Source organism: Pimephales promelas, chromosome 8, assembly GCF_988280905.1.
Source record: "Pimephales promelas chromosome 8, fPimPro1.hap1.1, whole genome shotgun sequence".
Lineage (NCBI taxonomy): Eukaryota > Metazoa > Chordata > Actinopteri > Cypriniformes > Leuciscidae > Pimephales > Pimephales promelas.
This window is the reverse complement of record NC_142776.1, coordinates 14,205,257-14,221,588: the sequence shown is the minus strand read 5'-3', so window position 1 is coordinate 14,221,588 and position 16,332 is coordinate 14,205,257. Positions and strand designations below refer to the sequence as shown.

The 16,332-nt window shown below is 40.8% G+C and overlaps 1 protein-coding gene across 1 annotated transcript; it reads right to left on the bottom strand.

Moving 5' to 3' along the window:
* Positions 1 to 2,826: 2,826 nt before the first annotated feature.
* Positions 2,827 to 9,589, bottom strand: LOC120486760 (uncharacterized; the record flags this gene model as incomplete). Its single annotated transcript, XM_089134606.1, has 4 exons — positions 2,827 to 2,894; positions 4,043 to 4,108; positions 4,781 to 5,194; positions 9,355 to 9,589. Coding segments are annotated over 4 exons (765 nt in total), but the record flags the coding sequence as incomplete, so codon positions are not given.
* Positions 9,590 to 16,332: the final 6,743 nt, after the last annotated feature.

Sequence of the window (16,332 nt, the reverse complement as noted above, 5' to 3'; positions counted from 1 at the left end):
AGTGTATGTCTGTGTCTGAGAGATATTGTGTGTGTTTAAGAGTGTGTGTGTGTGTGTGTGTGTTTGAGAGTGTATGTTTGTGTGTGAGAGTGTGTGTGTTTGAGAGAGTGTGTGTGAGCATATGCAAATATAATCACTGTGAATCGTGTTGCAGGTATTTTACTTCTGTGTCTGTATGTGCATGTGTGACAGAGAGTGTCTGTGAGAGTGTCTTTGTGTTTGAGAGAGTGTATGTCTGTGTCTGAGAGAGATTGTGTGTGTGTGTGTGTGTGTGTGTTTGAGAGTGTGTGTGCGTGTGTGTGAGCATATATAATCGTGTTGCAGGATTTTACCAGAGACTATTTATATAGAGACATGCCACTTCCTCAGTCCTTAATACAAATGTATAGGGAAAAACCTGTAACACCAAAGGTGGCGGTTATATGCAAATGCCCGCCCCTCCCGCTGGACAGCCAATCGTCTGCTTTTAACGGTCAAGCCGGGAAACATTTAAATCACGTTACTGTTTGAAAAGGCGGCAGATTTGATATGCAGTGTATGTGTGTTGTATAAATATCAGACATCACAAGTCTCCCAGAAGTTCCGGGCGTCTCCTCCTGCAGATTGATAGAGGCTCGCTGATGCCCGCAAATTAGTTCAAATCTCCAGGAATCTAGAGCGAGGGAGCTAGAGCGTGCACATACTGTGTTTCAAACTGTGCAGCGCGCGCGTGACAGAGAGCTAGAGAACGCATGCGCAGTAAAAGTACAACCTGTGGGAAAACGGCGTTTTAAACCTTATTTTGGGCCAAAGTCAAACTTTTTCAGCGATTTTTATCATATTTTACTGCTGCTTCTATACATGCAGTTTATATGTATAAAAAAAAAAAAAAAAAAAAAAAACTTGTGAATGTTTGCCAGTGAAAGTGCAGTTCTGACTGCCCATTCATTTAGATTGGAGCCTGGTCTTGTTAAGTCCGAAATAGCTGCCCGGAGGCGTTGCTAAGATGGCGGCCGAGTGGCATGACTTGCCTGAAAGGACTTTGATTTTACTTCTGTAAAAAATCCAGTTTATAGATGGATAGGTAGGTTAGGGTAATAAGGAACATTCGATCGTTGTGTGTGTGAGAGAGCATCTGTGTCAGTGTGTGTGTGCATGTGTGAAAGAATGTGTGTCTGTGTGAGAGTGTCTGTATGAGAGTGTGTGTCTGTGTGTGTGAGATAGAGATTGTTTGTGTGTGCGTATGTGTACTGGTTTTCCTATCATACAGATTTATTATGTATTTTAAAAATGCAAGAATGTTTTCTGTGAGGGGTAGGTCTGGTGTTTGAACAGAATAAAAACCATTCTGTCTATGGAATGCCCCCATTATGATAGGAATACTAGTGTGTGTGTCAGCAAAGGGTGGGACTCAATGGAAAAGAACCAGAGGCACACAAAATCATGATTAATTTGATAAATTCTGCTATTTATTGCTTTTAAATGTAGCAAAGACAGCGGTTTTCCATTAGATCTCTCAGTCCAATAACAAGTTTTGAGAAACAGAAAACAAGAATCAATGGCTTAACACTGAAAGACAAAGTGTAACTCAAGGCATCTTACAACCTAGCAACAAACAATACATTGGAACACAAACACACACACACACACACACACGCGCGCACACACACACACACACACACACACACACACACACGCACACACACACACACACACACACACACACACACACACACACACACACACACACACACACACACACACACACACACACACACACACACACCTTCAGGATGGACTTTGAAAATTTTCTCTTGGCTCCCAGGAATTTTTCCATTTTTTCCCACTGTAAAACAGCAAAAAGTCACAATGTTCATTACTGGAACATAAATACTGTCTTGGTTCTGTACAATAAGATGTAGTTCAGTTATGAAATGCATATAATGTATTTTGTATATTATATAATATAATTGTTTGAAAATATGCATTCAGCGGAGGATTTAATTATTCACACTAGTCACAATGTGTCACATTTTTTACTCGTTTGATTGAGTGTTCCCAATCAATTATAATCTCATTGTTTAAGACAAAAACAAAACCAAAAATGCAGTTCTCAACAAAGGCTTGATAAAAAAGTAAATACTTGAAACTATGAGTGGATGAAAGCATTAAAGAATAGATAAAAATTAAAAGCACACCACATTTCAAATGACATTAGATTGAAGTCTGAAGTCCTGATCAAACTGCAACTTTAGTTAAAACTGAATAAATGTTTATGTAATGTTTATTAATTGTTCTCTGCTTATATTTTTGTTAGTTCTGTCAATTTTCTAAGTACAATAAACTTCAAATAATATACATACCATCCAGAGCAAGGATGCCACTGCACCAACACCTCCGCATGACCCTTAGCAGAAACAGAAAGAAACAAGGGTTAATGTTAATGACATTTACTTACAACACATGAAGTTACAATCATACTTCTGCTGAACGGTAAATACAACATTAAATTCAAAGGAAATTAATAGTTAGAGGGACTATGTCTATCATAATAAACATAATAAATAATATTTAATAATAATAATATTTGAAATAATTCAATAATTTTATTTCTATATTATCAATACAATTTTTTTTTAAATATGGAACAGCAGTTTTTATTTTTGTTACACAACCATTGCTATGGTCAAGATTTTAATTTGCACAAATTAAATTGTGAAGTAAAATATTTCTTCGGTTCGGATAAATCCACGGTTAAAAAATGATAACATGAATTATATGAATACCTAAACTTTTTTTGTTTGTTTGTTCATTATTTCAGGATTTTAAAATGTTTTTTGAAACAAACCTCCCTGATTCTTTTCCTCAAAATTTTTTGTAAGGGAAACTGGTTGATTCTTTATGCATGGGGCATTCTGAAAATAAAATAAAATATGGTTATAATTAGGAACAGACATACGTAAAATAAAAAGTTCAACAAACATCTTCTAAACATTACCATGTGGGTCATGGATAAAGCAATTTTTTAAAAGGAAAATCAAAATTGCAGCTTAGTGTAAACATATAAACAGGACAGTTTTCTTTGATGTTACAGTAATATGGCATTGACACTTTTTTAGACATGGCAATTTCCATTACACACCACACTTGTGTGTTTTTGTCTTAGTTACTGATTTTACTGTTTGGAGACTGTCTTTTTACAATGCTCACATGCTCATGATAGAGTAGTCACTCGTTACGAGGTGTAATTATTATTCCTGCAGTTACATCTTAGATTCATGTTTTTTAAACACTGTTGGTGGGACACTTCATTTCATGATTTGTATGAACACATGGAATGGTCAAAACAACACATAAATTCTTTACATATGCAAATGCACACACACACACACACACACACGTATATATATAACTTACAAAAGCTAAGAGTGCCACGGCATTTGTTCATTCAATGTGTTTGACTTCCAGAATAATATGCTTTCAATTTATTAAAATTGATTAATTAAATAAAGCTGTACAAGCTTTCAATTTCAAAAGACATTTTATTTTTATTTTTTACATTTTCATTTTATTATCATAACCAAACAAACTGGTTCATAGCACATGTACTTCACTTTGTAATCCTTCTATTCATTAACCTTTACATGGTAAAAAAGGCTTGCACATTCTAAAAAATAGCAAATAGCTTACTTCCAATAAAAAATAGAAAATATCTTACTTCCAATGGTGCAAAATAAGATGGATACTAAATGTATTTTTCTTAATTATATATATTTTTTATATTAAATAATTTCGCAGACGCTTTTATTCAAAGCAATTTACAAATGAGGAGAACAATAGAAGCACTCAGATCAACAGGAGGGCTTAGGTACGGTCATAACACCAAATAGCTTGCTATAAATATGTTTCAATGTGTGCAAAAGAAAATATTACAATATTGTAGAATTATCATCCATTCCTTTTCAAAAAACAATGAGAAAGGCCTGTTCTTTCAGCAATAAAACTGTGATCAACCTAGCTTTGATTCATATGTCAAGAGAAAAATCAACAAATCCACACATACCTTCATGATCTGCTTTCCTCTTTATTTGTCTTTTTTTTCGTGAGGAAGAGACTGGGCCTGGACTGCCTAGCTCAGTGGACAGTTTAGAACAGGTAGAAAGGGTAGCGGTTGGTGGCAGAGGAGAAGACAGAAAGCAGAAACAGAAAAAACCATGGATTAATGTTAATGACATTTACTTACAACACATGAAGTTACAATCATACTTCTGATGAATGGAAAATACAACATTAAATTCAAAGGAAATTAACAGTTAGAAGGACTACGTCTATAATAATTTGCATAATAAATAATATTTAATAATAATAATAATAATAATATTTGAAATAATTCAATAATTTTATCTCTATTTTATCAATACATTTTTTTTAAATATGAAACAGCAGTTTTTATTTTTGTCACACAACCATTGCTATGGTCAAGATTTTAATTTGCAAAAATTAAATTGTGAAGTAAAATATTTCTTATTAAAATCCTTATACAAATGAGGAGAACAATAGAAGCACTCAGATCAACAGGAGGGCTTAGGCACTGTATGGTCATAACACTAAATAGCTTGCTATAAATATGTTGCAATGTGTGCAAAAGAAAATATTACAACATGTACATTTGTAGAATTCTAACCCATTCCTTTTCAAAAAACAATGAGAAAGGCCTGTTCTTTCAGCAATACAACTGTTATCAAACCTACTGTAGCTTTGATTCATATGTCAAAAGAAAAATCAACAAATCCACACATACCTTCATGATCTGCTTTCCTCTTTATTTGTCTTTTTTTTCGTGAGGAAGAGACTGGGCCTGGACTGCCTAGCTCAGTGGACAGTTTAGAACAGGTAGAAAGGGTAGCGGTTGGTGGCAGAGGAGAAGACAGAAAAGAAGATAAAAGACTACTAGACTGAGAGGAGACAGAAACGGGATGAGTCAGGGGGGAGACTGGATGAGCAATGGATAAAGACCTAGGAGATGTCAAGGAGGTGGTGATCGAAACAAGAGAAGCCAAGGTGGCAGATGCAGGAGGAAGTAAAAGAGTGTCAGACTCAGGGCTGAGCAGAGGTGTGGACTCTGATGCTGGGTCTGCTGGTGGAGTCTCTGTCTGTGAGCTGTTTATGGCAGAACTGTCTCTCGTGCTGCTCGCTTCTTTATCTGCAATAGCCACTGTTGGAAAAATAAAATTGTGATATGAACCTTTGCATACGCTCCTGTAATCAAAACATTTAAAAGAAAAATAAATTTAAAGTCTGGAATACACTACACAACTTGTAGCCTCTGTTCTGGGCACAATAAACTCAAATATATGTGCGTCATCACTTAGGAAACACATGACCAAATAAAACAATATGCCCCGGTTTCACCGGCAGGGTTTAGATTAAGCCAGGATTAAGCCTTGGTTCAATTAGGACATTTAAGTAACTTATAAAAGTGTCCTAGAAAAGTTAAAGAAGTTAAAACAGCTCAAACATGCATTTTATTCTGGGACTAGCTTAAAGGGTTAGTTCACCCAAAAATGAAAATTCTGTCATTGTTTACTCACCCTCAAGTTGTTCCAAACCTCTATGTGTGTGACTAGGTCAATAGGGAATGAGATCTGTTTGATTAAAACATTCTTCCAAATATCTTCCTTTGTGTTCAGCAGAACAAATAAACACATAGAGGTTTGGAACAACATGAGGGTGAGTAAATACTGACAGAATTTTCATTTTTGGGTGAACTAACCCTAACCCTTTAAGCCTTGTCTGTGAAACAGGGGGAAAGTGTTACATGTTTGATATCCTTTACCTTGATGGAATCATAGAATGAAGCTAAAAAATAAATAAAGATAAGTCTGTGGCTATCATACAATACTTGTTTTTCTGTGAAGTCTTACTGCCTATAATGTGTAGGCTGGCTCTGACTTTCGGCAACTAGAATCGATTTCTGAATCAAGGCAAAAATATGGGCAAAAGTCATGTAGTGTATTCCAGCCACACAAAGACATACTGTCACAGTCTTCGTCTTCACCTGTTTGTCTCGTCATCTGCACCACGCTTCCCTGGATCCTTTTGTTTCCTCTCCTGATCTCACTCCCTCATCAGCCACCTGTTCCTCGTCTGTTCATCATCATTTTCACCTGTTTGCACTCCATTTAGTTTGATTCCTCTGTCTATTTAGTTGCATCTTATTCAGTCTGTCTTTGTCAGTCGATGTTGTTCTTATGCTGAATGTTACCCCGTGTTTCCCTGTATCCTTGCCTGTATTCCTAATTAAATGATATCTTCAGTGTGAATCTGGACTCCTCCTATTCCTTCCGTCTGCACCCCTGCTCTCCTGCACCTTACCCCGTGACAGATCGACTGACCTAAAAGCAACATGGACGCCGGGATCTTCCAGGGGATTCTACACCCGATTCGCCGGCCCCGTTTGATGCTCGTTCCCCGAAAGCCTGCGCTCACCGTCAGCCCTGCCGAGCCCGAGCTTTCCCCGCTGGTTCCGTCCAGTTCTCCCGAGCATAGACTCCCCGCCCGGCTGGTTCCGTCCAGTCCTCCCGAGCATGAACTCCCGTTTTGGCGCCCCCGCTTGATGCTTGTCCCCAGAAAGCCTGCGCTCACCGTCAGCCCTGCCGAGCCTGCGTGCACCGTCAGCCCTGCCGAGCCTGCGCGCACCGTCAGCCCTGCCGAGCCTGCACGCACCGTCAGCCCTGCCGAGCCCGAGCTTCCTCCGCTGGTTCCGCCCAGCTCTCCCGAGCACGAGCTCTCCGCCCCGCTGGTTCCGTCCAGCTCTCCAGAGACTGAATGCTCTTCCCCGCTGGTTCCGTCCAGCTCTCCAGAGACTGAATGCTCTTCCCCGCTGGTTCCGTCCAGCTCTCCAGAGACTGAATGCTCTTCCCCGCTGGTTCCGTCCAGCTCTCCAGAGATTGAATGCTCTTCACCGCTGGTTCCGTCCAGCTCTCCAGAGACTGAATGCTCTTCACCGCTGGTTCCGTCCAGCTCTCCAGAGACTGAATGCTCTTCACCGCTGGTTCCGTCCAGCTCTCCAGAGACTAAATGCTCTTCACCGCTGGTTCCGTCCAGCTCTCCAGAGACTGAATGCTCTTCACCGCTGGTTCCGTCCAGCTCTCCAGAGACTGAATGCTCTTCACCGCTGGTTCCGTCCAGCTCTCCAGAGACTAAATGCTCTTCACCGCTGGTTCCGTCCAGCTCTCCAGAGACTGAATGCTCTTCACCGCTGGTTCCGTCCAGCTCTCCAGAGATTGAATGCTCTTCACCGCTGGTTCCGTCCAGCTCTCCAGAGACTGAATGCTCTTCACCGCTGGTTCCGTCCAGCTCTCCAGAGACTGAATGCTCTTCACCGCTGGTTCCGTCCAGCTCTCCAGAGACTGAATGCTCTTCACCGCTGGTTCCGTCCAGCTCTCCAGAGACCGTATGCTCTTCACCGCTGGTTCCGTCCAGCTCTCCAGAGACTGAATGCTCTTCACCGCTGGTTCCGTCCAGCCCTCCAGAGACTGAATGCTCTTCACTGCTGGTTCCGTCCAGCCCTCCAGAGACTGTATGCTCTTCACTGCTGGTTCCGTCCAGCCCACCAGAGACTGTAAGCTCTTCACTGCTGGTTCCGTCCAGCCCTCCAGAGACTGTAAGCTCTTCACTGCTGGTTCCGTCCAGCCCACCAGAGACTGTAAGCTCTTCACTGCTGGTTCCGTCCAGCCATCCAGAGACTGAACGCTCTTCACTGCTGGTTCCGTCCAGCCATCCAGAGACTGAATGCTCTTCACTGCTGGTTCCGTCCAGCCCTCCAGAGACTGTATGCTCTTCACTGCTGGTTCCGTCCAGCCCTCCAGAGACTGAACGCTCGTCACTGCTGGTTCCGTCCAGCCCACCAGAGACTGTAAGCTCTTCTCTGCTGGTTCCGTCCAGCCATCCAGAGACTGAACGCTCGTCACTGCTGGTTCCGTCCAGCCCACCAGAGACTGTAAGCTCTTCTCTGCTGGTTCCGTCCAGCCCTCCAGAGACTGTATGCTCTTCACTGCTGGTTCCGTCCAGCCCTCCAGAGACTGTATGCTCTTCACTGCTGGTCCCGTCCAGTCTCTCCGAGCCCGAGCTCTCTTCCTCGCTGGGCCCGACCAGACCAGCCCCAGAGACCGTCCAGCCAGCGCCAGAGACCGTCCTGCCCGAGACCATCCACTCCCCATCTGCCCTTCACCCGGGGACTCAACCCAAATATTTTTTGGGGGGGGGCCCAGTGTCCCAGCCACGGCCTCCCGAAGGGCTCTCACCGCCGTGGCCTCCCGAAGGGCTCTCACCGCCACGGCCGCCTGAAGGGCTCTCACCGCCACGGCCTCCTGAAGGGCTCTCACCGCCGTGGCCACCCGAAGGGTCCTCTCAGCCTGCTCCGCCCTGGCCACGCCCTCATCCTGCTCCGCCCTGGCCACGCCCTCATCCTGCTCCATTCTGGCCACGCCCTCATCCTGCTCCATCCTGGCCACGCCCTCATCCTGCTCCGCCCTGGCCACGCCCTCATCCTGCTCCGCCCTGGCCACGCCCTCATCCTGCTCCATCCTGGCCACGCCCTCATCCTGCTCCATCCTGGCCACGCCCTCATCCTGCTCCGCCCTGGCCACGCCCTCATCCTGCTCCGCCCTGGGGGGCTTCCTGCTCCTGACCACGTCCTCCACAGCCTCCAGGGTGCCCACCCCCCCTCCCCGCTGATGTTACGGCGTGAGGTCACGCCTACCGGGAGGGGGGAGTGATGTCACAGTCTTCGTCTTCACCTGTTTGTCTCGTCATCTGCACCACGCTTCCCCGGATCCTTTTGTTTCCTCTCCTGATCTCACTTCCTCATCAGCCACCTGTTCCTCGTCTGTTCATCATCATTTTCACCTGTTTGCACTCCATTTAGTTTGATTCCTCTGTCTATTTAGTTGCATCTTATTCAGTCTGTCTTTGTCAGTCGATGTTGTTCTTATGCTGAATGTTACCCCGTGTTTCCCTGTATCCTTGCCTGTATTCCTAATTAAATGATATCTTCAGTGTGAATCTGGACTCCTCCTATTCCTTCCGTCTGCACCCCTGCTCTCCTGCACCTTACCCCGTGATACATACATGGTGTTGGTGTGAAATTGATTGACCACCATGTCCAGAAAGTATACACCACTAAGTCCATTTACAGAAATTGTAGAATTAAACAACATATATTTGTTGTATTTTGTGAAATAGGTGTAATGAGTCTAACTCTTAGGGTCTGCATTTGGACAGATACTATTATTTGGTGCGTGACAGTTGATAAGACCACAAAACTGTTTGCTGTACAAGAACATGTCAGTTCTATTGAATGAGACATTTTACCATTACAGGTGAGCAGAGGTGTGGACTCTGATGGGTCTGCTGGGTGAGTCTCTGTCTGTGAGCTGTTTATGGCAGAACTCTCCCCTGTGCTGCTCGCTTCTTTATCTGCAATAGCCACTGTTGGAAAAAAGAAACTGTGATGTGGACATGAGAATAATAATAATTTAATAACATTCAGCAAAAACAAATAAAGTTTTATTATGGTGATGTAGATTTTATTATTATTACATTGAATTTAACGTATGAGTTGTATTTATTATTGTAATATCAGTTTGACATTATCAAATAACATGCCGCTCAAGTTTTCTTACGTAATTTCCCCTATGTAAAAAGGTTGGGAATATTATTTTTATATACATTTTTTAAAACCTAAGGTGAGAAACTGTGGATAAAACCTTTTACTACTGTCTTTTCAAATTTATTCTCAAATCAATTGAGGATGCACTAAAAAACAATAAAATATGTGAAAATTTTGCATGCGTTGCACATTTGTGTTTATTACCATTAAGAAGACTTTCTTACAACCTCTTTATTGTAAGAAAAGCATCCTGAGAGAGAGAGAGAGAGAGAGAGAGAGAGAGTGAGTTTATTTGAATTTACTGAGTTCAGAGACAGTTAACACATTTATATTTGGGCTATCAAATCGAATAAAGTGTGTGTGTGTGTGCACAATATTATATAAATACAAACTTTAATTTTAGATTTGACAGCTGTAGTTTATATTTAATATGATTCAAATATAAAAATGTTCCTTTTCAAGTTCTGGCTTCTTGTCTATGCATTTGAAATTATTTTGAATGGGTTTTTAGTTATTGTGATACTATAGTACTTTTTATTCTATTCCAGGGGTGTTCAATCCTGCTTCTGCAGGGCCACTTTTAACGCCAACCCACTTGAACACACCTGAACCCGAAGTTGGAGCTAAACAATGCAAGACACTGACCCTCTGGGACCGAGTTTGGACATCCCTGGTCTATACAAATTATTTTGTTACTATGCTTTCTAATGTTATGCACAAACTTCAAATTTAATGTTCTTTATTGCACTGAAAAAAGAATTGCCGAATTGCTGTATATAAATATAACAAATGCATGTGTAACTTACTATTTTAGGACTAACATCTGAAAGATAAACCTACCAGTAGATTTGTTGCATCGTAAACTTTGTTTACACTGCTGTTTTTCTTTTGGCGGTTCCTCCATTCAAGGGAAATCTTTTATTTTATTTTTTCAAGACTTTTCTTGTATGGCTGCTTGGCATTGCAGTGTGGACATGTTTTGCTTGCAACTCCAATTTTTTTTCCACATGTGTTGCAGTCCTTTAGAGTAGGCATCTGTAAAAAAACAAACAAAAAATGATATGTGTTATGGGGGGGGGGGGGGGGGATAATATATATATATATATATATATAATATTTATACTATGTTGACAAGATTCAGTCTCAGAAAATATTGTCACCACAGTGACCTAACTTTAAAAACATTTAAAGAAAACTGCAACAGTATAATGCTTTTCAGAACCTGGTTTTGAAAATTGTTTTAAAGTTAAACTTAAAGTTGACATGAAATCAAAATTGACCCTATTTACTTTGTTAGTAGTGCATATTTTTAAATTTGTGGTGAACAATTAATCCATGCAAGTTAATGCACAGAAAAAAAAAGTCTGCCGTGGTGTTCTTTAATCAAAATCCAAAAAGTTACTTCCAGTCTGGAATGGTGTTCCAAACCGAGATGGAGATGAGGGGAGCGCTAAAGTAAAACCCTGCCCTCAGTTTAATATTCCCTTTCACTGAGGCACTGTGTTGGTAAATATAATATGATCATGCTTAAGTGAAAAGTGAGAAATCAACATCAGACTCCTTTTGTTAATCACCAATTGTTGCCTGTCCTCTAGTCTTGTTTATTATGTTCCTGGCTTTACACTATGAAGAAATCAGAGAAAAATAGCACAACGTACTATATAGTACAATGAATATTGGTCATATTATTTTTGTTCACTTTTTATTATTATCCTGCTAATTCTGAAGAAGTGTTAAAAGTTTTTCCATATATAAATATTATGGTCAATTCCATAATATTTATTATTATACATAATTCCAATATTTTATAAAAAAAAAATAATACTTTCAATTTAAATAACCATTTCAAAAATTTTATTAAAAATGTGAATATGCATTAATAATAATATTATTTATTATTATGATTAGGCTATATTTCAGTATTTAATTATTAATTTCCATAATTGGATATTTCTGGAAATATATAATCTGGAATATTACTCGTACTTAAATTAATAATGAACTGAAACGTAATTCACATTTTAAATACTTTAAAAATAGTATTTGGGTAATCGAGTCTGATTAACGAAATATGGAAACTTATGAACGTTTTAACAAAATGTGTAGACTTTTTACACGGTCCCTTACACACAACGTTTAAAAATTTCACAAAAAAATATTAACTTTAAAATGCTGATGTGACGTGCTCAAATGATTTAAACATGTTTAATGAGAACAATCTCGACCCTTATAACTTAAAGTTATTTGAAACGCGACGTACATTCAATAGGCCTAAATTATTGAATAGACGACATAATATTTGTCCAGTAACAGTAAACGATCGATTTCGAATCTTGTTAAGATAGATATCGATAAAAGCCAATATTAATGTCACGTATGATGTCTAACTTTTCCAATTACTTTCGGATGTTTCATATTGTTTTATATTTCATACGTTATTCCCAAGTAAAAACCTGTAACAAGTTCCAACTAACGTTAACATTAATCACCACAAAGCAAGATGAAACAACACAAAGCGCCTCGCATATTATTTTGTTCTAAAATTATATTAGCTATCAAAATTCGCTGATAAAATAGCCCAACTTACCTTGATTAGCATCAATTATCTCCCGCATCAAGTAGAAACCCCACAATGCATCGAGGCGACTCTGTGTGGCATATCTCCCGCCGCCTTTAGGGGCACTATTTTAGGAAACGACGCAATGGGTCGTATTTGAGGAAAGGTGCAAACGACCATTATGGTCGTATAAATTGGAGGACTTGTTGGAATAAAATGTAAAAATAAAAAAATAGAGCAAACAAATACACAAAGAAAACAAATTATTAGAGTTAACTTTTTGTTGTTTTTGTTTTTCCTTTCCCCTTCTTTGTTCTTTGAGTTATTAGAGCAGGCGAAAGGGAGAGAAGGAGAGAAGCAGAGAGAGAGAGAGAGAGAAGCAGAGAGAGAGAGAGAGAAGCAGAGGGACCCCCCCCCCCCCCCCTTGGAATTCACGCACAGTAGAGATACACACAAACACACACACACACACTCACTCCCAAAATATCCCTGCTGTTTGAGTGCACAGTCACAGAGTGACAAATAATTTGCAATGGCAGAAAGTGGTCTTAACAGCCGAACAATAGCTGATTGGTATTTAAAAAGAAAACAGAAAAAGCAAGCTAAGCTTTTGAAAAAGACTGGATGTTAATGCATCTTTGGATGTGCAACTAAGCTGGTTTGATTCGCAAAAAGACTCCATCAAGTCAAAAGCATTTCCAATACTGGCAGCTCATTGGATTGTGAAACAAGGTGGAATCTTCTGTGGCATTGATGGGTGTCCAGCCCCACTTGTTGAAGCAATGAAGCCTCAAATTGAAGCATTTCACAAATTGAACAAAATTATGTCTATTAATTGTTCAGATAAAGAAAACACAACCAATGATAATTCATTTGATCCAGATTGGACAAATATAATAACTGAAGCTGAAAAGAAATATTCACAAGCACCAGTGAAATCTGCAACCACTATAACGCCTCCTCCTTACAACCCAATGTATCCAGTTTTGCCTGAACAATGTACAGGTTCATCTAAACCACTGACACAGCCTCAAGCTTTGAGATCAAATGGTCCAGTTGATAAAATGTATATTGCATCTGCACAAGCAGCTCCAATAATAACAAGATCTAAAACAGTTCATCCCAACAGAGACATGCTGCGCTGTACACCAGCTTGTAATTATGGATCCGACTGGGGTGATGAGACAAGAGATGACGACATGATCACAATTGACAAGATCGGTCCTGAACTTTCTTCACCAGTAATTAAAAAGGAAGGATCTGAATTAATGACAGAAGAGAGACCATTCACTCCAGGTGAACGACAAGCCATTCTCACAGCCTTGCCTCCTCTGAAGAGACAAGATCCAAACACAGAGTTTTGTCGAGAATTAGACTCTCTGGTCGAAGCACATCAAATAACACTACGAGACATTCACACCATTGTGAAAGCTAAAATCCCAAGAGACAGATGGGAACGCTTGCCAGCTTCAATAACAACTGCCCAATGGATAGATTTGTGGGTTGATGACCAGGGACGACCCCTGGGTCTTTGGCAAGCCTTAGATGTATTCCGAAAAGAAATCCAGGAAATCTTAGGCAGTGGTAAAATTCCCTTCACATTAGTGACACTGATTAAGCAAAAGGATGATGAATCTCCAGATGAGTATGCTCTACGTAAGTGGAATGCTTATGAGAGATGGGCTCTCTGTGCTAAGAAACAACCTGACAGAGATGATGTACAGTTCATTGACACACTTGTGGATGGACTTGGCCCAAAATACCAACAAGCCTTATCACTTGGAGTCAACCCAGGTGAGACATTTGACCAAATCATGCAATGGGCTGGCCGTTTGGAGATGGCTATGAGGTCAAACAAAGAAGAAGGAAACAAGCCATACCGAAGAGGAGTGGCGACAGCTCAATACAACAAAGACACAAAGAATAAGATGGTTTTCTGCAGCAATTGTGGAAAACGTGGACACGTTAGACGAGATTGCTGGTCTAAAGGAGGTGGAGCAGAAGGTCAAGGTCCATCATTTAAACAGGTCAGTACCAAAGACCATAATGAAAATTCTCAAGGGAAGACGTTGACTGAAGCACAAGTCCGTCAGCTCATTGAGGGAATTATGCGTCCGCAATAGGAATTAGCGGCCCCCTGTATTAGTAAGAAAAAAGACAATCGCCTTTTCGTTAATGCATTAATAGGGGGCCACCCATGTGATGTTTTGGTTGACACAGGCGCCTCAATTTTAATAACAGATTTGAACCTACCTACAACAGATGAAACTATGGAAGTTGAAGGTGTTGGAGGTGGTATCACAAAATTTCGCAAAAGTATTCAAGTTCCACTGCATATACATGAAGATGAAGTCTTATGGACATCTTTTGGGTGGGGCCGAATTCACAAGGAAGCCTAATTGGCATGGACATTCTTCCATTGTTAAACATGATCATATTCACTGACAGTCGTCATATCGCCACAACTGCTGGGATAATACCACACGAAGATCGCACATGTAATCTAAGGTCTGTTGGTACAGCAAAACCAATTATCAGGAACTGGACAAAAGATGGTGTGTGGGGTCTTCTATGCAGTTTATATCCAGATGTTTGGGCTAAACACAAATTGGATTGTGGAAAAGCCAATATTGACCCCATTGTTACTGAGGGACTGACACATGCCCCTCATAAACAATACCCCATCAGACCTGAAGCAAGACGAGCCGTGGAGGAGATAGTGGCTGACTTGGAGGCTGAAGGTATCATCAGACAAACGTCATCTACCACTAATAGTCCTGTCTGGCCTGTCAAGAAATCAGATAACTCATGGCGATTAACCATTGATTACACAAGACTTAACAGTGTAACACCAAAACCGCATCCTATTGTAGCCAATCCTGCCACTATTCTGAATGATATTCCAGGAAATGCTAAAATTTTTACGGTACTGGATGTACTGTCGGCTTTCTGGTCTATACCTATAGACAAAAGATCTCAAGAGAAATTAGCCTTTATAGTAGGCGCAAAACAATATGTTTGGAACAGACTCCCACAAGGTCTTAATATTTCTCCTGTTGTATTTCATAGAGCTTTGAACCAGTTCTTAACGGAGCAAAAAGCTGAAATTGAGCAATCAGGAAGTGTCTGCCTTGATGTTGATGACTTGTTGATTGCAAGCCCAGATGAAAGAAGCCATATATTTGCTCTGAATGTTGTCCTACAAGCCCTTAGGAAAGGGGGATTTAAAGTTAACCCCGACAAAGCACAGCTGGCCAAATCCAAAGTTATCTATTTGGGCCAAGAAATATCTATGGAGGGAAGGAGAATGACAACAGAGCGTGTAGAAGCATTACGACAACTTCCAAAACCTCTAACAGCTACAGGAATGCGGAAGGTGATGGGACTTTTCAACTATTGTCGTCAGTACATACCTGATTTTGCTAGCATCACCAGCCCTCTCATTGACCTGTACAAGGGAGGAAAGCCGGGAGTGGAACAGACACCAGAAGCTGAGGAAGCCTATGAAAGAAAAACTGACTTCAGCTCCAGCTTTGGGACTTCCCGATGGACGATTGCCGTTTCATTTGTGGACCAGTGTAGGAGATGAGACGTATTCAGCAGTACTGTGTCAAAAACCAGGTGATCGATACAGACCAGTTGGATACTTTTCCACAAAGATTCCTGTCACTATGATTGGGCAACCACGATGTATACAAGCTCTCGATGGTGCCACATGGGCAGTGGACGCTGTTGAGAATCTGATAGGAGCACAAACTATCATATTGCACACTCCACACAGTATAGTGACACTGCTGAACAACACAAACATCAAAACCAGAACCGACGCAAGAAGAGCAAAATGGGAAGCAACGTTGTTGAACAAGGATTTGAGAGTGGAAATCATCAGAGACACGTCTCTTAACCCTGCAACAATGATGCTGGAACCACATGAGGGAATACCACATGAGTGTGTAAAACAAGTAGAAGAAGATAGTCTTGGTCCTGTTAATCCAATCCCTCTTGAAAATCCAGACAAGGAGTTATGGGTCGATGGATCCAGTTACTATGTTGATGGAAAACGACACACTGGATGGGCTGTAGTGGAAGCTGATGGAACTGTTGTGAAGAAAGGAGCTCTTCC